Here is a 27,009-nt window from a genome sequence, read left to right on the forward strand (position 1 = left end):
CAATACCAATATTTCTTCAATCGTTTCAACACATTCAGAACCCAAAATTCATACTAATCGCATATTCGTGCGATTTCAATAATCAATAATAAAATAAGATAATACACGAACACATGTCAAGGTATTAATTTTCGTCAACTACTATACACAACATTCCAATTATACACGAACGCTGCACCGATTGTGTGTAAATTGTAATCTACTTAACTTCATTCCACCGAATGCTAATTGATTCGTCGAATGACCTGATCAACGTATTCCCGCGAGAAAAAAGAAGAATGTTCACCGATGTCTCAGAATTCTAATAAATTGCGAGTGCGCGATCCCGTTGAACTGACGATTAGTTAAACGGTTTCCTTCGATCCTGGGCAGGCGCTAAAGGAAGGAAGTCGTTTTCTTATCCTTTGGTACAAGAACTACAGTTAAAATTGGTGACCTGTAGAGAACGGTAGTCGCGGGCTCTGGGTAGAGGGGTGAGCGTGTTTCAGAGGCGACAACAGCACGGTATGCAGATACGAAGCCGGGGTAAACCGGGAAGCCGTAGTTCGCGGAGCGTAGTAATCGTAGTCGCTCCGAACAGTCAACGACATCCGGAAGCCGCGGAGACACTGGAATTCAGGTAAGTCTCCCATCGGACGAAATTCCTAACTTCCCACGCTTTTAATCGCAATATCAACCACAATTAATCACATCGATTATTCGTTAATTTCTGATTTACGAAATAGTATCTTCAATCAATCTCTTTCAATCGTGATCACCGAATTCTCATTGATTTTCGAATCATAAACCTCTAGTGATCCTTTTTCCTGACGACAGTTTTTAAGGGATTGCATCTTATTTCGAAGATTGATAGTCTTTTATAAAATAGTTGTTTAATTAGTCGAATAAGTCTGATTAACGTGACAATTTAGCTCAAAGTGAATTTATTCAAGGGTTGCATACGTTTCGAATGAAGAATGTAAAATGAATATTCCCAAGTGATCGATAATAATCAGTTTTCTTATTCTCAAAGTCAGCGAGATTAGTCCCGAAGATGACTCATTAACGCCATTTCGTCGGTGTTACGGTACTTCGAATTCCATCCCGCCTATTATCCGGCTCTATCGAAATCTCTCCGGCGGATCAGCGATCGCCGAAATGTAATCGCAAATTAAAACAGTCCGCGATGTAACTGTAAAGCGGGGACCATAATCGTGCGATTCTGATGCTAACGGAGAAGATCCCGCGGCCGATTTGTTCCGCCAAGGCGTCCTATCTCGTCGCTTCCTTGTTTTTTCCGTTCGACAATGTAGCTCGTCCTCATTCCGATCGTTTCACGAGGATAAGACCTCGCGCGGCAAGAAGTGCGGTTTCCAGCCTGGACGCGGTTCATCAGCTTCTAAATTAAACGACCATAACAGAACGATGCCTCCCGTTTTCCTAATCTCGGACGAGCTAATCGACTGCACAAATCGACTCGGCGAATCGTTCCGGTGCCTCATGAATAAATCCAACCGGTGGATCGCTCTTCTATCCTTTGTTTCGGGAACACCATTCAATTCGCGTTCGGAATCGTAGATCATCGGCGTCGCTCGATTTTTCGCTGCGCCGTTATCCGTTTTCACTTTACCGTACGCGCATTGTTCCATCGGGGGCGTGTTCTAACTGTGCACGCGGTTTTCGAAAACGCGGCTCTATTGTCATTCAAAAATTTCGCAACCGGAATCGGTATCGACAGCTACTGCCCGGTGCATTGAACTTAGCGTTTCGTTCGGCCGCCGAGCCGCGTGTATCAACAAGTTGAATATACCGCGCGGAGGATGCCACCGTAAATGTAGTCGAGTGAACAATCGGCGCGACCGGATCTACGTGTTGCCCGGAACTACCGTATAATACCGCGGAAACGGCTGGGAAATTATATTTGCCATGGGGAATCGGACACTGGCCGTGTCGGCCGGCCGAGGACGATCTCATCTGACCGCGTGGTTACCGGACGGAACGGTCATTAAACGTCTGTCGCCGGGTTTTCAGTGCTCTCCTATGCGCTCAGTGAAAGCTTCGCCCTGCATTCATACCCGATCCAGCCCGCCGACAATAGCGTATGTTCTAGATCGCATTTCCAAAAACCGACCGACCGTTTTCACGGCTCGCCTGACGCGAATCATCGCGCGCCGATCGGTTCTTTTCATCGGCTGACGGATTTTTCTGCCTGTATCTCTTCTTTCGAGAGATTTACCGTTACTCGGGTGTCATTTGACAGTGAGACTATCGTGCGAAGTGATGGGAAAGTGTTTAACCCTTTGCAATCGAATGTAATGGTGTCTTCGAGATTGGAGACGTAGAAAGCTGCGAATAACTTGGTTATTCAGATAAAAGATTGTGGTTCCAACCCCTTGGCATACTTTCGTTGATAAGCTAGTGTAATATTTTACTATCGACAATTTGTAAGAAATAAAATTGTCTATTCTACTTGAGGTAATTTCCAGCATTCTTCCAGCCACTCGCGATTTTCTAAACGCGGTCACACTATTTTCCAAACGTCCCGGCGCCGGTCGTCGCAATACGACCTGGTCGCCCTCACGCACAACAAACCATTCATCCCACAATACTTTCGTCTATAATTTCGTACAATTCTTCAACTCTTCCCCAGACAGACGATGCGGCTGCTCCTCGAAGCGTACCCCTTGCTGTTGCTCTTAACGGGAGTCTGCGCGACAGGGATCGGCAAGGCATGGCAGGTCCTCCCGTACGCGACCGTGGACTGGAACCACGAGTCCTGGCCACGGTCAGACTCCTCCGTGTTCGAGGTGCGCAGCGTGAGCGGCGTGGGCCACTTAGATCCGCCAGGACCATCGCAGCCGAACACCAAACCCGGGACAGAATCCACCGAGCCAAACGATCTCCCCAAATCATCAATTAAAAACCCTCACGACAGACTCGAGCGAACAGCGGAATCCCACAACCAGAACGAAGCGGCCGAGAAGATACTCGACACGGGCGTCATGATGACGGTGCTCCAAGGGAACGCGAGAGACATCACTGCTAACTCGGAAGAGGACATATCCCGAGTCCGGCGCGACGCCGACAACGAGACGAGGATGGAGCAGATCACGACCACGAAGAACGTGCGGGAGGTCCGCCTGAGCTCGCCGGAGACCTGGTCCTCGCAGTCCCTGTCCGTCGAGTTCCCGAACCGCGGCCTGGACCAGATGATCCAGCAGACGGTGGACGAGGAGGAGCTGCCGAACTCGAGAGGCTACCACGCGCCGCGCGCCGACTTCGTCACCAGCCACCAAAGGCGCAGCTACGACCATCGGGACGCCAGGGACATGCCGGTGACCAGAGGCTACGACGACTACGACTTCCCCTGGTACAGGAACGCCGCGCGAGAGAGGGAGTACGACCCGGTGGCCTACCGCAGAGGCTACAGCTACTACTACCCCGACCGCTACCGAATGGAGCGCGACTACTACATGCGTCTGCCGCAGGACTACGCCTACTACTACGACAGGTACCGGGACGAGGACCTGGACCTCTACGGGCGCAGCAGACCGACGCCGAAGCCGAAGCGGATCATCTACTACGCGACGCTGCCGGAGATAGTCAGGAAGCCCGTGGACCTGCGGAACTACCCCAGGCAGTACGAAGCGGCCAGGACGCCGGTGTCCAGGGACGGCACCTACAAACGCATCCCGGGGAACGTCGACCCCAGCAGGTACCGCTTCAGACACCTGTACGACGGCTACGACTCGTACTCGAAGAGGTCCAGCTTCGACAGGCCGTTTTCTTATGGCGACGAGGACGGTCGTCGTAAAGTGACGCTGGAGAGTCTACGGAACAACGAGCCGCTCGACCAGAGCGGCGACAGGAAGCTGGCTAATCAGGTGTCCGTTCGGAACGACGGCAAGCTGCCCTGGCCGGTGCAGATCGGCACCGAGGTCAGCGTCAAGGACGACGACAGGGTCCCCGGCAGGAAGATCTTCGGCGAGAGCAACGGCTACGAGAGATTCCAGAGCGCGCAGCTGCAGAAGGCGCCCGACGCTACCGGCTCCAGCGAACTGCAGAGCGATAATTGAATCGATTCGCGTGCATGGTTGAATCGAGCAAGGAATCGACTTGGGTAGATCGGGTTCGAGGGTTTTCGTGATCGGTGGGGTTGTAATTGATGATCGATTAACGTTGTAATTGATATTTGAGTCGTTTCGACGGACAGCTGCGTACAAACCAAGTCAATTCGTTCTTCGATCTGATAGATGTAGTTGGTTTGGAGGAACCTCTTCTCTGATTACTTTGATACGCTGTCCTTTTTTTAACGAGACGTTTGTTAACTGTCGACGTATAGTTCGTTGTATTTCATGTATTGTGATCTGCGGGATCTCCGTCACTTTTCCTATGTATTTATCGATATCTTTAACTCGTGACTCGTTCGTGGTATTTGGTGTACGTCGCTCGCATTATACTTACCACTCGATAGGAGCTTAATCGCATCTTTAATATAGGTATTTTTCATTGTATCAAATACATTCTTTAAGAAAATCCTTGTGAATCTGTTTTTGAATACCTTTTTCTGTGCTTCCCTTTATTCGGGCGAAAAGGAAGTTACAAATGGAACGTCGGAACGGTAAATTCAATACGAAAACGTTAAATGTAATACAAAAATGTTCGTTAAACAATCTGCGAATTCCTCATTACGTTTTCAGTTTCCTCGTTGCTTCCTTGAACAAGAGCTTCGACAGGCTCTCGGAGAAATTCTTCTTCGCCAGTATCCGGTTCAGTTCGAACACCCAGGAATGAATCTAATCGTAAATCGATCGTTACGTACGATGGCGGATTCGTTGATTTTCCGAGGACTAATTACCGAATTCGCCGTCTTTCCGTTCATTAAGCTAGCCAACTCTTCCGGCGTCATGTTTAGAATGTTGCAAGCAGTCTCCTGAGCCTCTTTCTCGCTCGGCTCATCTTTCAAACTCCTCTGCTTCTCGTAGTTGCTTCGCGAGTCGTAAAGCTTCTTCAAAAATTCCTAGAATCAGCGTCAAAAGCAAAGTAGAAGCTACTGAATTTACGAACAGTACCTTGATGCCTTTCAAATACTCCGTATTCTGGCTCTTCGCGCTGGACAACTTCGTTGTCATCGATTTGATAGTCTCTTCGTAGCTAGCCTTCGTGCTCTCGACTTCCTGCACAGCCTCCTCGAAGTTCTTACAATTCTGCATCTCCAACTGGAAACGAAGCAGTAATCTGTCTTCTCAATTCTACATTACCCATCAAACCATACTCTTACCTTCTCCGTGAAGTCTGCCTTCGATTTCTCATTTTGGCAAGCCAATTTCTCCTTCTCGGTGCTCAACACGGAGACCTGTCGAAGATTACTAGTCAGTAACAGAAAGTGTTCGTTAAATATTCGATAACTAAATTAAATATTCATTAACACGTACTTTCGCTTTCAATTGCGAATTGCTAGACTTGACGCCGGTGATCTCGTTTTCCAGGCTACTTATTTTCGAGAGGAGCTGACTCTTCTCTTTGTTGAGGTCCGTCAGCTGGCTCTTGTAACTGTTCAGCAGGAAACCCTTGTTGGCGTTCGCCGATTCTGATCGCAGTAATCTGATTTATTCAACTTATCGATCAATTCTCTGGACGATCGACTATCACGCTTCTACTCGGACGCACGCTCACTTGTTTCTCAGCTGGCTGATGGTGGTGAAGTCCTCCTCCGCCTTCTTCTTCAGGTTCGTCAGCTCCCTGCTCCTGTGCATGTCCCGGAAGTGAGCGGTGTTGTTCCTCTCGTGGTTCTCTTTGTTCATGTTGTGCTGCACCCATTCACGCGTGTCTTCTATCCTCTTCCGCAGCTCCAGGTTCTCCGAGATCAGTTTATTCAGATTGACCTCGCTGGCGTCCATCTCTCGCCGCAGCTTCTCGAAGCACTCGCGAATCGACTCGCACTTCTCCGTCTCGGTTTTCAACGTCGCTCGAGTCGCTGCCAATTCCTGCTTCAGTTTCATCGATTTGGCGACCGTCGTTCGTAGCTGATAAATTTAAAACGTGTAGGATAATCGATTGTTTCGTGATTTTATGAAGTTTACTGAAGATAGCGTCATATATATGATTTAATTTTGAAAAAGAGAAGACTGTTTATAAGTAGCTTCTATTATCGAAAGCAGTTCACCTTCTTGCGCAATTTACTGCTGAAATTCGCGCGACACTTCAAGCGTTTGCCGCATTTCAGTTGATAGTTGCGTCTTCTGCCGGTCATCCCTCGAGGACCAAAGTTCTCCAGCACAGACGTGCAGATTCGAACGATCCTCTCCTGAAGAATCTCGTTCTCCCTGCGAGCCTCCGCTCTCACGCTCTCCAATGTTCTACATTTCATTCCGAGCTATCAGTGCTCGCACTGTGACTCAAAGGAACAATTACCTTTTATGCTTCTCCTTCGCCAGCGTCCTCTTCTTTAGAGCCTCCTCTAGATCCAGCTCCGCGCGACGAAGCTTCTCCTCGAGTTCCGCGATAATCGACGCGTGTTTCCTGCTTAAAACAATCGCCGCAAGTATTTCACAGTGATCGTTAAACATTACGTTCGTAAAAGTCACCGCGAAACTTCCCCGCGACGCTTGACACAGGAAAAACGCGCGAGACCCAACCCCTCTCGCGTATTACGATTCACACGTCGGAATTTCATCGGATACTTTCGTGAATTCCATTTTATCATTGAACACGGTGCGCCGGCTACGAAGAAATTTCATTAATCCGGCCTCTAATAATTTCGGCATGCGCCGCCGCGAATTTTTCCACGGGCAAAAAAATCGGCAGGGTTTCTCGATTAAAAAACGCTTCGACCGCGCCGTTTTTTCATCCCCCGCGAACTCACTCGGTCTCCTTGCTCGACGGTGCTTCTCCCTTCGTCCGTCGATCGCCGCACTGATGCCGTTCGACGTCGATATTGCGTGCACCGGGAACAACAACGAAAATATTTGCGTTAACTGCGAAGTCCATTCTCGTAATGGTATCCCCGAAAGCTGATCGAACGAAGGAACGATGCGCGGTTTTCGCGGATGAGCTTGGGAAATGATCGTGACAGTTTGCTACCCCGACGGATTTTTGTATAATTATGTGAAAAAGGGATCTGTTGCTAACTGTAAATGGACGGAATTAAATTGAATCGAAGCTGTTTCGTTCAGCCGACCAATTAAGAGCTACTGAATCTTGATTAAATCGGCCGCAACGATGTCGAAACGTTAAGAACATTTATTGTACACAGTTTACTCACGAAAGTCCCGAGTAATTGGAAATACCTTGGGCAGTGAAAGCGTTTAATGTGCTAATCGCATGGCATATTACCGTCCGCATACCTCGATGCTCTTGTTAATGGCGGACAGGGCTTCAGCTATCAGCCATTGAGGCGCAGGGTCCTCGTCGACGGCCCAAATCGACGAGGATTTCTTTTGTTTCAAATAAAGACTTCTCGGGGATGAACGGCTTAAATTAATTGCCTCTCTATGAACTTGTGAATTATTCGGATCGATAATTGTTGCTGACGTCTGCGTGAAAGTTGTCTTCGTTTCGATGTCGATCTTTCGTTCTGCAAGAAACGATGCGTTGGGTTTAAAAATAATTTTTATGTTTCTTAATTTGTTAATTACGAAGGGTATTGCAGGAGTGTTATCTATCGAGTCGACGTCGCGACGTTCTGAGCGCTGCTGCCCCCTAGCGCAGCTATTCTATTCAACCTCCTCCATTTTGTTTGCTTAGTCGATAATCCAATACGGAAGAATAAAATAACGAAAAAAGGAAAAATTTTTGGATCTATAATAATCTGTAATGCTATCTTTATTCACTGTTAACATAGAAAGAACGTAATAGTCTCTAATTGTTTAGTCGCAGAAGATTAACCCTTTGCACTCGAGAGGCGACTCTCACCACTTGATCTGATTTGCAAAATTATAAAGTCTTATATGTAATATTAAGCTTGCATGATGCATCAATATGTGGAATATTGAAATGAAATAACTTTCCTTAATTTATATATGTTTCCTCGTTAATTAGTTTCAAATCGTCTGTATCTCATCGGAGAATATTGAGTATTTCTAGTGAAGAGCTTTCGAGTGCAAAGGGTTAAGCTATGACGCACCAATATATGGAATATTGAAATAAAATAACTTTCCTTAATTTATATATGTTTCCTCGTTAATTAGTTTCAAAGATCGTCTGTATCTCATCGGAGAATATTGAATATTTCTAGTGAAAAACTTTCGAGTTCAAAGGATTAAACCACCAACCGACGCACCGTGCTAAAACATCAATCCCATGTAAAATCCTCAATAATTGCAATTCTTCGACCCTATAAAAAGCCGCATTGCACACATTTTAATAAACGTCCATAACGATAATTGAATATTAAATCCAACACGTACGCGTAAAGAGTGCCTCACGCGCGATCTCACGAATTACTTAAACAAAGGGGGTTGCTCGGGGTGGACCCATGGAAATTACTGTGATCAGAAGCGTCCCTAGGTCCGAAAGGAACGACGGGCCGACTGCGCGGAGGATAGCAGTGTTCCGGACGGGAAACTTCTACAAAAGAGAGGGTGTCCGAGGGGGATAATCCGATCGAAGCGGGGACTATCGGCGAAATGAGACGAGGCTGGTCCCAAGATCCTTTCGCCAATCTCCCGGGCACGGCCGTATTATCGGATATTATCGGGCCATATGGAATTTGGGCCCGAAAATAGTCCCGTGCAGGAAATTGCTAACGACTTAAACGTTGGGGCGGTGCGCGCAGGGACCGTGAGTCCCATGGGCCCAGTTGTGATGGATGGAGGTCCGGGCGCACACTGTAATTTGAAGGCGTTACATGTGTACCCTAACGCGTAGTTCTCCAACGATCCTCCATATGTCCCCGATTGTCGTCCTCCTTAACCTCGCGCGCGTCTCGGCGGATCCCATTGTACCGCCGGATGCGGCTAATGAATTTCTTCGCCGTTCCCCGCACCCCAGCTGCCGTTCGCCGCGGCGAAAACGCGAACGGGCCCGCGCGTCGCCGACGCGTTTCGATAGCTTTACCGTTGGAATCACCTCCGGGTCCCGGGGAACGGAACACCCTATCGATTCGCCATTACACGGTCAGTAAATTTCAAGTCGGAACGTAGCGCGCAGCCAATTAGTCCGGCGATCCTTTCGAAAAAACGAACCGAGGAACGCGATAGTCCGCGAGCAGGATGGGAATTATTACATCGAAACTAGCAGACGCGGTGGGCGAGATTTGGTTGCCGGAAACGCGCGTGACGCTCGAAATAATGGGGCACGGTGGTTTTCTGGTAACAGTGAAATGTTCTTCAGTGATTCTATAAAATATGATAAATGTCTTGTGTAGGGGTAGTCATAATAATCAAGGATTATCGTTAGATATTGTATAGTTGCTCAAGTTACTTTCCTATTGGACGATTGAATCTGAACCCTTTGCACTTGAGGGGTGACTATAGTCACTTGATTTGATTTGCAAAATTAGTCTTATATGTAATATTAAGGTTTGCATGACGCATCAATATGTGGAATATTGAAATTACTAATTAATGAGAGAATATATATATAAATTAAGAAGGAAAGTTATTTTATTCAGCTCGTCTGCATCTCTTCGAAGAATATTATTTCTAGTGAAAAACTGTCGAGTGCAAAGGGTAAAGCTATGACGCACCAATATGTAGAATATTGAAATAAAATAACTTCCCTTCTAAATTTATATATTTTCTCATTAATTAGTTTTAAAGCTCGTCTGTATCTCTTCGAAGAATATTGAATATTTCTAGTGAAAAGCTTCCGAATGCAAAGGGTTAATATGTATCATCAGCAGATATTTCTGTAGTGAACCTTTTTTAAAAACTCCGAAAAATCGATTGTCCAAACGTCGATATTCCCAGCAATGTGCGCCGAATCGCGGCGACTGATGAACCAATGCCACCGGCGTGTCGTGTAAATTTAACGGGCCGGCAATAAAGCGATCGCGATCAATAAAGTATTCGGCGATTATACGGCGCCGGTTACGGGGCACCGAACGGCAAATGAAATTTGTTTGTCAATTAAATGGCGATGCCCGGCCAGAGTTTTCCCTATACTTTGCCTCGTCTGTACACTAATTAATTTCCACGCTCGGGTTCGCTTTATTTACGCGCGACAGGACTCAAAATTACTGCGGGGCCGGCCCCGGTATATTTACCGCGCGCAGGTAACGCAAATCGCGGGCCTGCAAAAATAGCCACGGCGGCGGCGGTGTTTCGCTGACCGAAATGTAACGTGTACTCAGTAAATTGATCCCGGACGGAACCGATGGACCGGATGCGCGGGGCTTTCTTTGTTGAAAAGAAAAAACGAAATTCCCTCGTTTACGCGTGGCCGCCGCGGCGCATCGAGCCGGTCGGCCATTGTGCAAACGTTCATATTTTTCTTTAACGATGCGATGCTGCTGCGCTCTCTTCCTACGTTCGGGGATGTTCTTTGTTAACGATCCCGGTGCTGGCGCGTCCTCAAATCAGCGCATTGATTCTCGACATATTATCCCTGTGCTTTGTCATTTTATACTTGAACGCAATGCAGAGTGAACTGGGAGTTAGATGGTAGAAAAATAATTTGATTGGGTTCGTTTATCTTAAAGTCGTCGTTAGAAGCTGAGTCAAGTTTTCCAGTTGCAATTATTAGAAATATAGACACTTCCCCAAGAAACCACTAAATTAATATATTACGTAAACCAAATTCTAAATCAATTATAATCTCAATCCATACTCTCCAACTTTCCACAAATCTCAAGAATTCAATTCCACCCGCAGTTCTAACATTAAAACTGTAAAATCGTAATTTCAACTTCAAACCTCTACAAGAACCCCCAATTTACTGCATAAACTGAATTCTAAAATTCAATTCCACTCACAGTTCTAGTATCAAAACTAAAACCGCAACTTTCAATGCAAAACCTCCATAAAAACCCCCAATTTACTACATAAACTGAATTCCAAATCAATTATAACCTCAACCCATACCCTCCAACTTCCCCCAAATCTCAAAAATCCAATTCCACCCACAGTTCCAGTATCAAAACTCTAAAACCCTAACCACCACTTCAAACCTCCACAAGAACCCCCAATTTTCTCCATAAACTGAAATCTAAAATTCAATTCCACTCACTCTAAAATCGTAACTACCACTTCAAACCTCCACAAGAACTCTAAATTCCCAATAAACTCGAACTGCCTTCCACCTCGAATAAATCGCTCTCGGTTAAACGAATTGACACAAAGTTGCCGGTCGAGGCGGTCTAAATCTCGCGGTTGTCGCCCGAGAGGATGTCCGAGGCGGAAAGCTCTCGAATCGATTCGCGACGCCGGGTCGGATGGGACACCCCGTGTCCCCTCCCCTCCCCCCCTGCGACGGGTTACCATGGAATTATTGTAGATAATATGTGGATAGTTAGTCCGCGATTAGTCTGTCCAACGGATTATATTCCTCCCCTTTTCATTCCGATGGTGCCCCGGGGGCAGCGGCGCCGTGATAAATGACCGAATCCTTTAGTGTTTTTTAGCCGCGGACCGCTTAGCTGATTCGTTCCCCATTGCCCTGGCCCCTTCTTCTCCACGCGGCCCTCCTCGTCCAGTCCCGGAACCGTGGCTCGCCGGCCGAAGGTCGCCGGCACAATTTCGCCGTAAATCACTGCAAATCGTTGACGTAAACGGCAAGGGTAATTAGATACACTTACCCGCGATAAGCCGCGCTCCTTCGGCGTTCACGGTCGCCCCGTTCCGCCGTTCGTGGACCACCGTAGCCCCGTTCGTCTTCTGCAACAACGATACCCCTCGCGGTTAGACGCCCGCTCGGAAAGACTGTTTTACGCGACCGGCGGAGAGGTAATGCGGACCGATTAACCCCTTCGCGGTCAATTTCCGTTCGACCGGCCGATCCGAGGGTTGACGGCGGTGCCCGTGAACGTGATTAATCGACTGCGGATTCTTGCGATGAACTTCTTTGGCGCGGTTCGAGGGCCTCGAGTTCAATGTTGCTTTCTTTGTTGGTGTTTTGATGTTTTGGTGTTGGGATAGGGGAAACGTTGACGTTGCATCGGTTCATTGATAGTACGGTTATAGAATCCGCAGTCGATATGTTGTAATGAGTTTTAGTTTCGAGGGTTGATGACGCTGTGATAGCATGAGGGGAAGGGAAAGTATTAATCCTTTGCCAAAGTGGCGAGTGAGACTCGCGATTGATTTTTAGATTAACATTTTATACTTGATAATAGGGAACTGTGGACGAATTTAGTTCGAAGAACGTCTCGTTCTGCAATAAAATCGAAATAAAATCGAAAAATGGAGCGTGTACGTGTTGAACGCAGGACAAACGCGCGTAGAGTATACTTTAATGAAAGATCAAAGCGAAACAAAGAAGTCTCATGTTTATGTGAAAAAATAGAGAATTCATCGCTGAAATTAGTATCATGTTAAGCTTTAGGATGACGTGTATACTCGTCACACAGTTAACTGGTTAAAGAAATTCATTTAGCACTACGCAAATTGAATTGTAAATCAATTAAAGTCCGAACAAATTTTTGGAGTTTCTATAGAGAAATTTTCAAAAGTCAATTAAAGTGCTCGGTAGTTTTAGGGTTAAGATTCATTCGTAATGTTTATCTTACAGGGTAGTTTCTACAGCCATCTCACAAGCTAATCAACGAACCTCCAGATAATTATTCTTTACCACCGGCGCGAAGATACTAATTCAGGGACAGTAAGTAAAGAACAATGTCCTCGCCGCTGAACGAAGTAAAAGCGCGCTTCTTTTACGGTTAGCTCGACGGGAGCGCATCTTCGAGCAACATCCTCCATTACGGTAGACCTTAAAGCGGCTCGACGTTCGTTAACGACACGAAATGAAAATATGAATTCGTCGGCGGCCTCGGAAAAAGAGCCAACCCGTGTACACGACCGAGTGCCACTGATTTAAGGGGAGTCCACGCATTAAAAGAGAGAGTCAGGGCAAGATTCTAAGCGGGGATGGTTCTCTGGTCGCGTTAACGACGGAACAGCACCGTCTCCGTTGCTCCCTCGCCCGGCTTTCCCGATGGAACTTCTTACGAGCGATCCCTGGCTAAAAGGATTCGACAATAAACAACGGTGAGCCTGGAAATTAGGCGTGGGCGGTTGCCAGTCTGCGTCAAAAGCCCTCATACCTTGCCCCTCCCGCCCCCTGGTCAATGGATTAACGATGTTGCGACGGGATTGCTCCCGGAAAATGGAAGAGGGGCTGCGCGATTCGCGAACTGATTTTTAATTTCGACGACGGAGATAAGGTTCGGTGTACTATCGGCAGTGGAGGTCGTTGGGCTGGAATATTGCTAATGGGTTTAATGAAGTTAGTGTAATCTTTGTGTTGCTGTCAAGAATCGAAAGTTTCATAGTATTTAGGGGTGAGAAATCTAACTTATGAGATCCAAAGTCTAAACCTTGATATTCCTCCTTAGAATCGGAAACTTAACACTAGTTTATAGAAGACACTTTCGAGATTTTCACTTGAAATTATTTTCAGTTTAATAATCCTTCCTCGATTAAATTCCCGACATTTCCTATAGTTAATATCATAATCGTCATTGGAAACGTCGATAAGTCATTTCTGAGTATACGACTGAACTTGAAGAAGAATTGTAACTGAAAATTTGTCTTTTGATAGCTGGGTAGAAATAGTGTTAACCCACTTGAAAGTTTCTCAATGGAAATATTCAACATTTTCTAACGAGACATAGGTCATATTGTTTGAAACTAATTGAACGATAACTCATAGATAAATTAAGCACCAGAGGTGTATAACAAGAATCAATGTTGTTCATTACCCACGGATCAAAGCAACCAACTACTTTGCTATTATCAATATATTATCTTCAAATGAAATTTCCACCTGAAGTAGAATGGAAAATGTATTTCTTACAAACTGTCGATAGTAAAATATTACGAGCTAGTAACGAAAGTAACTACGCCAAGGGGTTAATTTCAATTTGAGATCTTCAGCGTTCTTCCCTTTACTAAGATTATCCTAGAGCTGTATCTGTCTGGATTTCCATGTGAGAATGTTGGTTAAGATGAATAGACGTGAATGAATACTTCCGAGATGATGTTTGATTTGTATTTAAACATTCAACTTCATACTTCCGCCGCATCGTCTCACGCGATGACTGAGAGTCGCCTCTCGAGTGCAAAGGGTTAATATTCTCTTACAACCGAACCCCAACAATCTCAGTCCCCGCCAGAGGCAATACTAGAAACTAGAAATAATTCAGCTCTCAGCTATCCTATCAATCAGCGCGGCGCAGCTCGGAAAGGATGAGGCAAGTAAACAGGAATCACTGGATTCCGAGTTTCTAAACACCGCTCTAAATCACCACTCGAGAAGCATCCGCAGATTGCTCGGCCCAGGGAAGTAGACAGCTCATAGAGCTGTTAGCCGAGACTCTCAGAACCATGTGTTGCAGTTTGTAACGCGGACCGGCCGAAACCCCCGCGCGTCCTAATCGCTGGGAACGGTTAATATTTCCATTACGCTCGTAAATAGTCCCGACGTTCAAAAGTGGCCGCGCGCGCGGTTATGCAAATAGGATCGGCAAGATGCGTGCCGTTGTCTGCGCGAGCTTCCTCGGCGTCACGACGATAATAATATCCGGCGTTGCCCGATGAAGCGCCGCGTCGGTAAACATTGTTCCGCAGCCGGCTTTCGCGGATATTCCATTGGCGGCGGCGGTGGCCTAACAGTTGAAATCCCGGGATTACTCAACCGAGCAAACCGAGCTCTAGAATTCCGTTTTCGGAGTGGACGTTCCAGCCAGCGATTCCGCCCCGCGGCCGGGTCGTCCGGTATTTATAATAGACGCGGCGCGCCGGTGAATGTAACGTTACAAAATGGCAAAAATAGCCGCGGGCCTCTGCGGGCTGCAGCTCGTTAGAGACACGCCCCGCGGAAAACACGGGGCTTCGGCCGCTTGACATTAAAATCGCATTTGCCGGCTTTTCCGCGGAATCCGCGCTGCTTCGTCCATCGATTACCGCGCTCGTGACGCGAGAGGTACGCTCAGCTGCGATTTACCGAGTGTCCCTAACGATAAGTGATTCTCTTCGCGATTGCGTAATGTTCGGCTGAGTTAAGTAGCCCTTTTAAGTGAGATCTTGCAGTGATGAACGAGATCTTTCGTATGTGATTCCTCGGTTTTTGCGGTTTGACCCTTTGCACTCGAAAGGTGACTCTCAGTTAACACTTGATTTGATAAAACTATAAAATTTGATATTTAATATTGAACTATGTATAATGCATCGTTGTATGAAATACTGGGATAAAACAGCTTTGTTTCCAAAGTGTTTCTTGCTTTCTACCTGCCACGGTCGACGATTGCAAACGGGACGAATTAGTTACTAACATTAGCAACTTGGAAGACCCAAGAAGGGAGGGGACTGTGTCTCCCTTCACAACCATCTAGATCTAAAAGGGCCAACCGGAACGTCTTCACCCCCGCGAAGACGACATTGCGGAGGTGTCGTCGAGGACGATTCTGGGTGGCCCAGGGAGTTGACACACACAGTTGGATACACATAGTTAGACAAGTATCAACTCACATAGTACATAGCACAGAGTACGGAGTAGGAAGCAAGGATTACAAAGTATCAAGTAGCAATTTCGATCGAGCGCATAGCACTAGAGTCAAAGTCCACTTCACCTCCTACTCATTTCTAAGTTTTGTTCCCGATCTTATCGGGTGGTCCATCGAGACATACAAGTTCATTAGTCGCCTACAAAGCTCGACCATTACGGTAACCACGAGCACCTAACACTTGCAGTGAAACCTTTGACCTACAACATCGGAACCAACGGTTTCAAAAATAATCCCGCGGAACAGGAGTGCAACTGATTTCCTCCGAAACGTTCATCGAGCCCGACATTTGAATATCAAAACCATACCGGTGGCTAGAAATATTCTCCCGCGACTTTTCAATTAATTAATCCTTTAATTAATCCCTCCCGCGCGCACGTCACTCCCGCCGGTCTCTCCGTCGGAATGACGTTCCGCCCCCGTCGGGCCGAAAATGAAAGCTCGAACGTTGCGCGCTGGCTTTTTACGTTAACATATCGCAACAAATCAGCGGGCCGACGACAATGACGTCGGGAACGGCGAGACAACGGGGCGCGCGTGACGCGCATTATCCGCCCGCCACCCTTCCGCTCGGACGAATGACAGGCGAATATTTAATATTTTTCATTTTACACGCCGCCCGGACGGACGGGCCGAACATTTTTCCGGCGTGTTTACGCTGTGCGGGACGCGAATTATCCCGGGATCGCGTGCTGCGCGCCGCCGAGGAGGGATGATTAACGGTTAGCCCGGCCGGGCTCAGTTTTCCAAAGACAATTATTTAACTCGTCAATATTGAACGGCGTTCAATTAGAGGCGAATTGAAATGAACACCGTTCAACGGTTCGACGACCGCCACCGCCGAAACCCGCCCCCGCCCCTCTTTCGCTGCCCGTCGTCATCCCCGCAGCGAGACCGACGCTGATACAGCGATACCGTGTCGGCTTTAAATCCCCGCGCGCAGCCCTGCCGCGGTTGCGGGGCCGTAAATGAAAATCTGTCGGCGGGCCGTCGCGGAACAGCCACCCGCGCGCTATATCGGATAACATTTATTTGTCCGAGGGACGCCGCAGCGGACCGGGAACAGAATACGGTTTCATTTTCCGCGTGGAATTTTCCGCCTCGCATCGTTGCGCTTTCGCATGCTCGACGGTGACCTTTCGTTCGGCTTTTGCAGCTGGCTTGGGAGATTTCGGGGAATTTTTGGGGAATTTTTGGGGAACTTTCGGATGGAGCTGTAGGATTTTTTCGGATGAATTATAAAATTGTAAACATTTGGATGTTACTGTGTTAATCTGATGTTCCTCGTTTGGAGGTTGTAGAATGTTTTGAGGTCATTGTTTAGTTGGAGGACCGTCAGATTGGTTATGGCTGTGTTTATTGAACTTGGGGCGATTCAACCACTTGACATTTCTTTTGTAACTGCGTCTACAGTAATTATTTTCACGTTAATCATTTAACCCTTTGCACTCGGAAGTTTCTTCAGGTCATTATAGTACTCAAATGAAACTATTCACTTTCAAAATCACTTCGAATATTCAATGCTTCGAACATATCAATAATTGCTAAACAAAGAAATCGAAACCAGTCATTTTGACCAGTAAGGTAGTTCTAGTGTTAAAGAAATGCTTCGCAACAGAAATTTTCCTTAACACTGGAACTACCGAGCATTTAATACGATTAATATGCAATTCCTATAAAAATTGTAACAATAGAGTATTTCCAGTTTCTTCAAACATTCATCATAGTACTCAAATGAAACTATTTTCAAAATCATTTCGAATATTCAATGCTTCGAACGTATCAATAATTGCTAAACAAACAAATCTACACCAGTCATTTCGACTGGTACGGTAGTTCTAGTGTTAATGATTACGATCGAGGTTGCTAAAGTCTCTTCCCTGTCCATCAAGCCAGATACCAAGCACACGAGCACAACGGACCGCGTTTAGCATCGTAACGTGCTCGCACACAGCTGGAAAGTCTATAAATCAGAGTGGACGAGGAGAAAAATGCTGCAAGCGGCACCGATAACGCGATATCATTTCGCGTCACTCCCTCTCGCCGCTTTCAGCTCGAACAATTATACCGTCCGCTCTTAGCCGGAGAATCAACATAAATTTCCCTCTTTTTCTCCGCGGATTATTGACCGTTGCCGCGTCGGTCTGGCATAAACACGGCGATCTTTTTTCCTCCCTTTAACAATCGCGGTGTTAAAGGTCGTATCGATCGGCTGGTCCTGAGGACAGTAATCGGCGGACATTTAAACGGCCCGCTAATGGCTGCGATCGTTTACTGCTCGTTCGGCTTGATTAACAACGACGTTAGAACAGGAACGAACAAGTGGGATGGGGATAATAGCGATCGGCTCCGGACACCGTGTATTGTTTCGCAGATTCCGACTTTATCCTTGATTGCGCTGCGACGATCGTAGACTCCCGTCAGATACAGATCTGTCCGAAAGAAAAAGAAAATCGCTCATCAAACTCATAAAAATTATCATTTTCCCTCTCGCTAATTCTAAACGAAATTCCGACTCCAACCGAATCGACAATTGCAACTCTGAATACCCTAACTCCCATTCACCTCAAACTAACCATACACATCTCCCCTATTTAACCCTTTCGATCATGGCGACATATAACGACATACTGAATAATAGCTTGAAGTATCTAAATTCGGTAAATTTTGTTTGTAAATGTCCTCATATTCTATTTGACAACGCTATCGACCTCTTATCAAACGGTGTTACCACAAAGTAAAACTAAAGACTCAAGTGAACTTAGGAGACACTAATTCGACCGACACTAGAAAACACATTCTACGAAGCGACGCAGAGTACAAACAGGATCACTAGACTGATAAACAACCGAATAATTCCCGCGTCACCTAACTTATCACCTTACATACGCAACGAAGGAACCGCAAAGCACCAGAAATATTCAGCGAAAGCGCAGATAAAGCAAGGAGAAGGGTCGATCGAGGGATACGCGCAGCGAGGAGCGAGAAGGACGGAAGCGGGCCTGCGGATCACGGTCTCCTCCGCGTCGTAAGCGAGTAACAAGCCAGGCATTCCCGAACGTAAAGATGTCTCGGCAGTCGGCTCGGTTATATCTTCATTATAAAGGCCGGCAGAGTTACGTACTGGCAGCGCGCGCGTCCGCGCGGCGCGGAGCGGCGCGTCTGGCCTCGTGGTGCTCAAAATTATGCGCCGCCCGCAGTTATCATTGCCTTCAGGGTCAGCCGCACGAATAATTGGCTTCCACCCATATAATACCGGCTCTCCGTGCGTACACGAGCGACGCGCGCGCGCGCGAGCGAGCGAGCGATGCGAGTGGATGCCTCTACCATGCGTCTCCGGCGAAACGTCCCACGATATCCATCCTCCTTTCTAAGCGAACCATCAGCCGGCGCGTTCCCCGTTATCGAATTAAAAAGCTCGGGCCCGAGACCGCCTAACGGGACGGCTGATTCGCCGGATTAAATTGGAATCCGCGTTGTTTCCGCTCGCGATACGCCGGGGAAACGCTCCGCCGAAGATTGAAGCCGAGAGGTAATCGCGCGCGCCCGGCCATTGCGATCCGGGCTCTTAAACCCCGAACCCGGAGCGAGCCGGGTTACGATATCGCGTCGCGGAATTGAATTCGTGCCGGTTTTACGACGACCGCCGGGACGCGCGGTTGCGAGCCGCGGATCGGTTCGATCGGCGGCTCTGTCTTCGACGGGTTAACCCCTTGCACCGTGATTCCTTTCGCGACTGGGCTGTTTCGTTGTCCGCGGTTCATAGGGAAGAGAGAGGAATTCTGCGCCCGTTCTGCGTGTGTGTACGTTTGTCTTGAAGTATTATGATTGATAGGAAAGTAAGATTCAATTCCGAGCGGAAAGAATTGGGTGAGGTTTGTAGTTGCACTGTGACTTTTGTAAATCAATGCAGAGGTTCCATTCTTTGTGATTCGTTATGAAGGATTCTAGGTTCATTCTACGTTCACTTAGAACTAGAATTGATAGGAAAGTAATATTCAATTCTAAGCGGAAAGAATCGACGTTTGTAGTTGCACTGACTTTCTTAACTCAACGCAGATGTTCCATTCTTTGTGATTCGTTATGAAGGATTCTAGGTTCATTCTACGTTTACTTTGAACTACAATTGATAAAGGTATTCAATTCGGACTTGGAATCGAAAGACTGCTAAATTCTGTTGCCCTAAAAGTACCTTTCATTTTATTGATATAATCAATGCACATTTTATGTCATTACTCCGAACTATTCTAGTTTGTAGTTGCACTGACTTTCTTAACTCAACGCAGATGTTCCATTCTTTGTGATTCGTTATGAAGGATTCTAGGTTCATTCTACGTTTACTTTGAACTACAATTGATAAAAACCAAAGCAAAGAATTAAACCACGAAAGAACATACGACACCTAATACATCAATTATCCTATGCAACGAACAGAATCTGAGCGCGAAACGCCAGTTCCCTATTACGGAAACAAAGGGACCCCGACGATTCCCTCAATTATTCACCTCCCAGCGAAGTTTATCAAAGCGAAGTTGAAACGTCGCGACCGCCGTCTGCCCGGAACGCTCGCGTTTTCTTACGAAACGAACGGAATGCATAAGTATTTCCGGCGGTGTGTTCCGCCGCCGCGGAGGGAGGATTCTCTCGCGGCGACTTCCGGCTGCGAGGCGAGCTAGTGTCCCTAATTACCGTGTCGGTTCATGAATACGATTGCCGCCGCGCGACCGTGCACCCCCTCCCGCCCCCCGTTTGTCCCGGCGCGCTGCGCCGCTCGCCGCGCCTTGTTCGTTTCGTTCCGTTCTCCTCGCCTCGCCGCGGCACGGAAGCTAGCGTGGCGTCACCGGTTGTTACTCCGCTCATGAATTTATGTATCTGCATTCTCCAACGCAGTTCGAGGCACCCCGATGAAGAAGAGGAATCGTCCTCTCCGGCCGGTGTTCTGGCCGCTTCCTTACCCTTTGGCACGCCTCGGTACCCTCGAACGATGTCGCGGATCCGAGGCGGCCGGATGAGCCTGACGGTTCCCCGCTGGTTTATTCACTGCCGTGGTCCACGCATGTGGAACCGCTCGTTTCGGTTTCTTTCGCCTTTTTCTATCCCCCCACCCGGGTTACTTTATTATCGGACGCGGACGCCGCGTTTCCACGTTTTCTGCTCGAAACCGAGCGCTCGCCGTTGGATAACGGATCTCGGACGCTCCGAGGAACGCGGCGAACCGAGTTTAGAAGCTGCGATCGGTTGCCTGAAGATTCGAGGGTTTCGATGGCGGAATAGGGGACTATCGTGATTGTGATTGGTATGTTTAGGGATTGGGAATGTGTGGTTTCGGGAGTCGGTGGATAGTTTTGAATTGGGAGACTTGGTAGGAATTAGTTGAATATTTGTATTGATTGTGATGATTGTCAGATGAAGTTGGAATATTTATGGATTGGGCTTGGCAAAGTGTTTCAAGAGAAGTCGATGGATAGTTTAGAATCGTGGAGATTTTGTAAGGATATTGATTGACAGTGATGATTGAGTTAGTTGAGGTTGGAATATTTATGGGATTGGGTTTGGGAAAGTGTTTCAAGAGAAGCCGATGGATAGTTTGAATTGCAAAGGCTTGGTAAGGAATTAGTTGAATATTTGCATTGATTGATAGTGATCATTGAGTCAGATGAAGTTGGAATATTTATGGGATTGGGCTTGTGAAAGTGTTTCAAGAGAAGTCGATGGATAGTTTGAATTGTAAAGGCTTGGTAAGGAATTAGTTGAATATTTGTATCGTTTGATAATTACAATTGAGTGAACAGAAGAATTGATCATTGGAATGTCTAAATTATAAATCAAGAATGAGTTAGCTCCGTTTCTAAAGAACAAGGGAATTTCTTAATAGATCAGAGTGTATTAATCTCGGTTCGAATGAAATTCAATTGTCTTCGAACGGTAAGCGAATATCACCCGATAGAGTCGAGGTGAAACAAAACCGTGGAAATAATACGAAAAGGAAGGTGTTACGTTGCCAACGACCTCGATTTTAATGGCAGAGGTGAACGGGACAGTCCCACGATGACTGTCAACGCTGCGGCGCGGCTCGTATGGGCAAACGGCGACGCGCAGCTCCAGTCGGAAACGGCTTCTGAATATGGATGAGCCGAGGCGGAGGAGCGGACACAGTCTCATGCTCGCTACACGGAGACATAATTGCCTTAATTAACGCTAATATGTTAAGTCGCGGTGGTGGTTTCTTTTGTTCATCGCCGGGCTTGCGAGTCGACGGGGACGTTCAGGCATCGCCGGGCGGCCGGCGTACGCGACTAGACGTGATTCCTGTCGGGAACCAGGCTATCCTTATGAGATATTGACGTTTCGCGTCAAGATCCATAGATAGCCGGTAATCGCCATAGAAATGGTAATCGCGGACTGTCGTTGCGCTGGAATTCAAGGAAGAACCGTGAAAAATAGGAAATTCCGCTCGCGGGTATCAGCCGAGGTTATATAAACCGGTAACGAGTACAATGATGTTATGTAAATCGATGGAAGACGAAGACAGCTTCGCGGATTCCATCGAATCGCCACATTGACGGGACTGAAAATTATATAAAACTGGGAAACACCAGTGGTAGTTTATGCTTTTTACTGAAATGGATAAAAAGTTGACTAATCAGTGGAAAGTTATTTATTGTATGAACAGTAGATCAATTTTCGAAGGAAATCCATCAAGGAAACTTCTTTAGAACAGGGTTGAGTAAAATGAATACTCAATAATTTCTTAAACGCACTCTATATTAACCCTTTGCACTCGAGAGTCGCCATTTGATTTGACTCAAGAAAATTGTAAAATTGAAAATTCAATATTAAAATTTATATAATGTATCAGCACATGGAACATCGAAGTAAAATAGTTCTGTTACTTAATTTATGCGAGGCATTTCTTTATGTTAGTTGCAAAAAATATGATTGACATTTCATCAGAGAATAATGAATATTTATTGAGAAAAATATTCTCTTTAAAGAGTTAACAGTAGAACTACCGTACCAATTGAAATGACTGGTTTCGATTTGTCTAGCAATTATTGATATCTTCGAAGCATTGAATATTGGAAAATAATCTATTGTTACAATTTTTATAGGAATTGCATATTAATCGTATTAAATGCTCGGTAGTTCTAATGTTAAAGTATATAACCGATCTTCAATTTAGAATCTCAATTTCTTCTCAGTCCTTCGAATCATCCAACGAAGTTAACACTAGATCCACACTCATCCTCCCAGAATAATAAACATGCATTCACACTGACAAACGAAAGCTCCCAAAACGCAAAGATCCATATTCCCGCAACCTTATCGCCGAAGATCAACACAGATCTAAACAATGCCCATGAAACTGTCAATCCAAACATCTCGAAGCGAATGAATCGCCATTTCTCTTGGTGCAATCAAATCATCGCGGCTCGATAGCGTCTGGCCCGATCAATCTTCGCCGGAAGACGCAAGGAGCACCGTCGACGTAGTGCACGGGTATCACTGACCCCGAAGAGCGTCGGTGGTTCGGTCCAGCCGGCGGGCAGACCGTGGCTGGCCCGGCCGCGCCGATTCGGTCCCGCATCAATGGAGGCACCGGCTGATTACCGGCGGGCGGGAGTCGATACTTTGGACAGCGGTAATAGCGCGGCAACGAGGAGACGTTGCGCGGTGCGCAAAAAAGGAGGAAAAAGCGTCGGGAAAGCCGCGGGGAGGCGGGGGCCGAGTCTGCGAAGAGGATGAAGGCAGACAAGAGTTAAAAACGGAGGGCAGGGCGAGGGGTGCAGTGTCTGGGCAGGTCGGCCGGGGTATAGATAGAGTCCAAGCGGGTGGCGTGGGACGGAAGAGGGCGAAGAGGACAAGGGGAGGACGGAAAGAGAGAGAGAGAAAGGGAGGGAGAGAGAGAGAGAGAGAGAGTGAGGAGGTGGGGAGAGGGTGAGAGGGTAAGAGGAAAGGAGAAAACCGGGCACGTCTAGGTTTTGCTATGACCAATGGCAGACGGGGACACAGCGCGCGCCGTTCGTATCGATCCAAGAGACTACGTTGGACTCCGTCGAGTACCTCTCTCCCGGGTCACCTCATCCGTCCTCCACGAATCTTCATCGTCCACCTTTTTCGCCCCCGGGTCGATGCTACTTTACGCTCTCGTTCCCCTGGAATTTATCCCCGGATACTACGTCTTCTCTGAGTGTCTAGGCGAACGATCGTTGTTCTTCGGTGGGATTGTTGCTCGAATGTCGCGAACCTCGGGTCCCTTTATAGGGGTGGTTGTTAAGAGGAATGGAGGAATGCTAAGGGTGGACTCGGAAGATGGGGTATTTGGTTTGGGATGGTTCGATTGGGAATTGTTTGCGGTTGGGTGGGTATCGTGTTAGACGAGAGGATTTTTAACCCTTTGTACTTCAGACATTTGTCACTGGAAATATTCAAGCTGTTTTTATGGGATATAGATGACATTTTTTTAACTTAACGAGGAATAGATTCATAGAATAAGGGAACAATGGTATTTGATTTCTACGTTTCACGTGTCGATAGGTTACTCAAGACTTAATGTTAAATATGATTTTACAGTTTTGATGCACCTATCGAGTGGTGACTGAGGCACCTTTGGAGTGCAAAGGGTTAATATGGTTTAGTAAATATTGATGGGGAGTTGTGTTATTTAGGTGGAACTTGTTGTTAGTGGTTTATATGGTTTATGGTAGATATGGATATAGAGTTTGGAATGTTTTCGTTAACACTTTGCACTCGAGAGGTGATTCTAAGACACCACTTGATTTGACGCAGTGAAACTAAAATCTGGTATTTAATGTTGAACTTTGTATAATGCCTCAGTACGTGGAATATTGGAATAAATAGCTTCTTTCCTCAATATACTTGTGATTTCCCTTCGAGTTAATTTCAAATATCGTCTTCGCCTCGTCAAAGAATGTTAAATATTTCTAGTGAGAAACTTCCGAGTGCAAAGGGTTAATATCATATACAACACTTTCTAATATTGTTATATCAAATTAAACAGTGACTGAAAATCATACTCTATATTTCAAAGCTTACACCAAGGTGTCTCAGTGGAGGAAAACTAGTTTCACTTCCATCAAAAGTAGAGCAATCCACGATTACCCAAATGATCTAGACGTTCTCCAGATCTTCGAAGGGTGGACGCTGGGCGAAAGAACGGATGGTACCTCCGTACCTCCGGGCAGCGAGGAGGGCGCCTGCGCGAGAGTCTCGACAGGACTCGGCCTAGGTCCTCCCTGCTCGGGGACACGAGGAATCGGGGGTTGGAGAGGGCAGGCTGTATCGGGTCGGAGGGGAAGAGGACTAGTGTGTCACCGAGGGTTGCGTGTCGCCACGGTGGTGACACTCTACCGGACATGCGTACTCTTTCGACCTATCGTTGCTCGGGTTATTAAAATTTTCGAGCCAATGAACATTCGCGGATCGGGTGTGAGGGGCTGCGCCGCGACGGGGATTGCTTCCCTCCGAATAAGGAGGGATGAAACTGAAAATACTCGATCCAGACTTTCTTCTTCTCTTTCTTTGAGGACTTTGCGTCTTGGGAACTCTGGAGTAATTGACAATCAGGGTTCCAACGCATACGTAACACTTTAACCCTTAGCAGTCCTATGTCAGACTCGACATTCTATTTTATTGCAACGCCCACTTATTCTAACAATTTTTTCTATATTTATTTGTAACATCACAATTGTACCATTTAAAGGTACCATTTCAGTGACTCCCAAATATTCTTGAATAAATAAATGCGTCGTATTAAGTGAGAAGTCAAGATCACTTCGGACCGAAAAGGTTTAACCCCTTGCTATATGATTTATTTTTCAACTGTGATCGATGCAACTACTTCATCATTAATAATTTATTAGGAAAAAGAGAATCTTCATGTTTTTATATCAATGCTTCCTCCAAAGGTTGTCTCTCTCTTAAAGATCTGACTCTATTAAACCCGACGACATTGCACCAGGCAAATTCTCTTATAGAAACTCCCAATCTCCCAATGTTTCACCTTACAATATAATAACACCCTCGCCTCCCAAACAATGCAAACTCCGCTCGCCACGCTTGCCGTATTCGAGCGAAAGAAGATTCCTACCAATCTAATCTTCCCTGAGACGGTACGCTGTAATTAGCAATCCTCGCCGAAAACTCCAAACTCGAGAATCATCCGGTGACCGGTTCGATCCCGAAACGTCCGTGGTAGCCGGGATCGCGATTATCGTACGGCGAGATAAGTGGCTAGGTCCGAGAGGGTCGAAATCAGAGAAACAGATAAAGAGAACGGGCGAGAAGAGAGAGAAGAGGACTCCACCTCTCGGGCTTGTCATCGGTTGGGATCAGGAGGAGGCAAGCGGTTCTGCACGCGATCGTCGGGTCGTTCGTTACGTTCCGCGGGGGAGGCGGAGGAGGGGAGGACGGCCGGCGAGGATGCGGCTCGGACGAGCGAACAGAGGTAACCGAGGAAAAGGGTGGCTGAGTGGGTCGGGGAGGGGAGGGGCCCGGTGTGCCAGAGAACTAGGATGATTTTATGGTCGTGCAAGCCGGGGCAGGGTCGTTGAGTGGCGGTTTTTGTTGCGAGCCTCGGTGGACTGGGCCCCGAACCATCCGGCATCTCTCCTCTCGTGTACCGCCCACTCCATTATCTCGGTGATGATGAGTGCGCGGGCGGGTGGACCTCGTAACACACATCAGCACAAGGATTACCCTTCCTTCGAGCGTCTCCTGCCACCTCGGGAAGAGGATCTCCTCCTCGTTCCACGGGCGGCGGCCCTCGTCGCCATCCGCCACCTAACCTCCCTCTCGCGCCTCCCCTGGATACGTTCGCCTGCGTGGGCTAATGGCCAGAATGATTTGCGAGCAAAAAATAAATTGCTCGGGAATTCATCGATGACGGAACCGGCGCGCATTGCTCGTACCAACCTGACACAATAGGAGATTCCGAGGGCTTCGGGATATTCGAGACGGCGTGGAAATGGTTTCTTGGTGTAGTTCGAGGATTGGGTAGCTCTGTTATGTGTGTGTGGATTTTTGACTGATTAGGTTTCGATTGATTTCGTTGGGTGTTTTGGAGGAGTAGTTCGATAGTTTATCTGATGCTTGTTACTGGGAAAACCGAAACACGATTTCAAATTAAACCCTCTACAGTCGAGAGTTTCTGGAAGTATTCAATATTTTCTAATAAGATATAGATGAAACTTGAAACTCCTTTAACACTAGAATTACCGAGCATTTGATACGATTAATATGCAGTTCCTATAAAAATTGTAACAATGGACTATTCTCAGTTTATACAGGCATTCATTATAGTACTGAAATGAAACTATTTTCGAAATCATTTCGAATATTCAATGCTT

At 46.8% G+C, this 27,009-nt stretch overlaps 2 protein-coding genes across 3 annotated transcripts in view; one reads left to right on the top strand and one right to left on the bottom strand.

The window, feature by feature from the left end:
- The first annotated feature begins 322 nt into the window (after positions 1–322).
- On the top strand, positions 323–4,515 carry LOC116433686 (uncharacterized). Of its 2 annotated transcripts, none has more exons than XM_031992049.2 (2): positions 323–619; positions 2,630–4,515. In XM_031992049.2, the coding sequence occupies exons 1-2, from the start codon at positions 507–509 to the stop codon at positions 4,053–4,055; spliced, it is 1,539 nt and encodes a 512-aa protein (XP_031847909.2). In that variant the 5' UTR covers positions 323–506; the 3' UTR covers positions 4,056–4,515. The 2 variants fall into 2 exon arrangements, with proteins under 2 accessions (XP_031847909.2, XP_031847918.2); XM_031992058.2 differs by having other exon boundaries at positions 580–619; positions 2,634–4,515.
- A 42-nt stretch (positions 4,516–4,557) lies between these two features.
- LOC116434687 (uncharacterized) overlaps positions 4,558–27,009 on the bottom strand; it is a 219,960-nt gene continuing 197,508 nt past the window's right edge. The window contains exons 4-14 of the mRNA XM_076371207.1: positions 11,717–11,795; positions 7,347–7,555; positions 6,845–6,894; positions 6,394–6,501; positions 6,146–6,338; positions 5,656–6,005; positions 5,415–5,583; positions 5,261–5,335; positions 5,052–5,198; positions 4,838–4,999; positions 4,558–4,775 (exon numbers count right to left, since the gene is read on the bottom strand). Coding sequence (XP_076227322.1) covers positions 4,668–4,775; positions 4,838–4,999; positions 5,052–5,198; positions 5,261–5,335; positions 5,415–5,583; positions 5,656–6,005; positions 6,146–6,338; positions 6,394–6,501; positions 6,845–6,894; positions 7,347–7,555; positions 11,717–11,795 — 1,650 coding nt within the window. The 3' untranslated portion in view covers positions 4,558–4,667. The remainder of the gene's footprint in view (positions 4,776–4,837; positions 5,000–5,051; positions 5,199–5,260; positions 5,336–5,414; positions 5,584–5,655; positions 6,006–6,145; positions 6,339–6,393; positions 6,502–6,844; positions 6,895–7,346; positions 7,556–11,716; positions 11,796–27,009) is intronic.

Source organism: Nomia melanderi, chromosome 10 (genome assembly GCF_051020985.1).
Source record: "Nomia melanderi isolate GNS246 chromosome 10, iyNomMela1, whole genome shotgun sequence".
Lineage (NCBI taxonomy): Eukaryota > Metazoa > Arthropoda > Insecta > Hymenoptera > Halictidae > Nomia > Nomia melanderi.

Excerpts from the sequence above, each read along its gene's own strand:
- LOC116433686 (XM_031992049.2), top strand. The coding sequence starts at position 507 with ATGCAGATACGAAGCCGGGGTAAACCGGGAAGCCGTAGTTCGCGGAGC. Across the intron at positions 620-2,629 it reads GCGGAGACACTGGAATTCAG|ACAGACGATGCGGCTGCTCC; the intron begins GTAAGTCTCCCA and ends ACTCTTCCCCAG.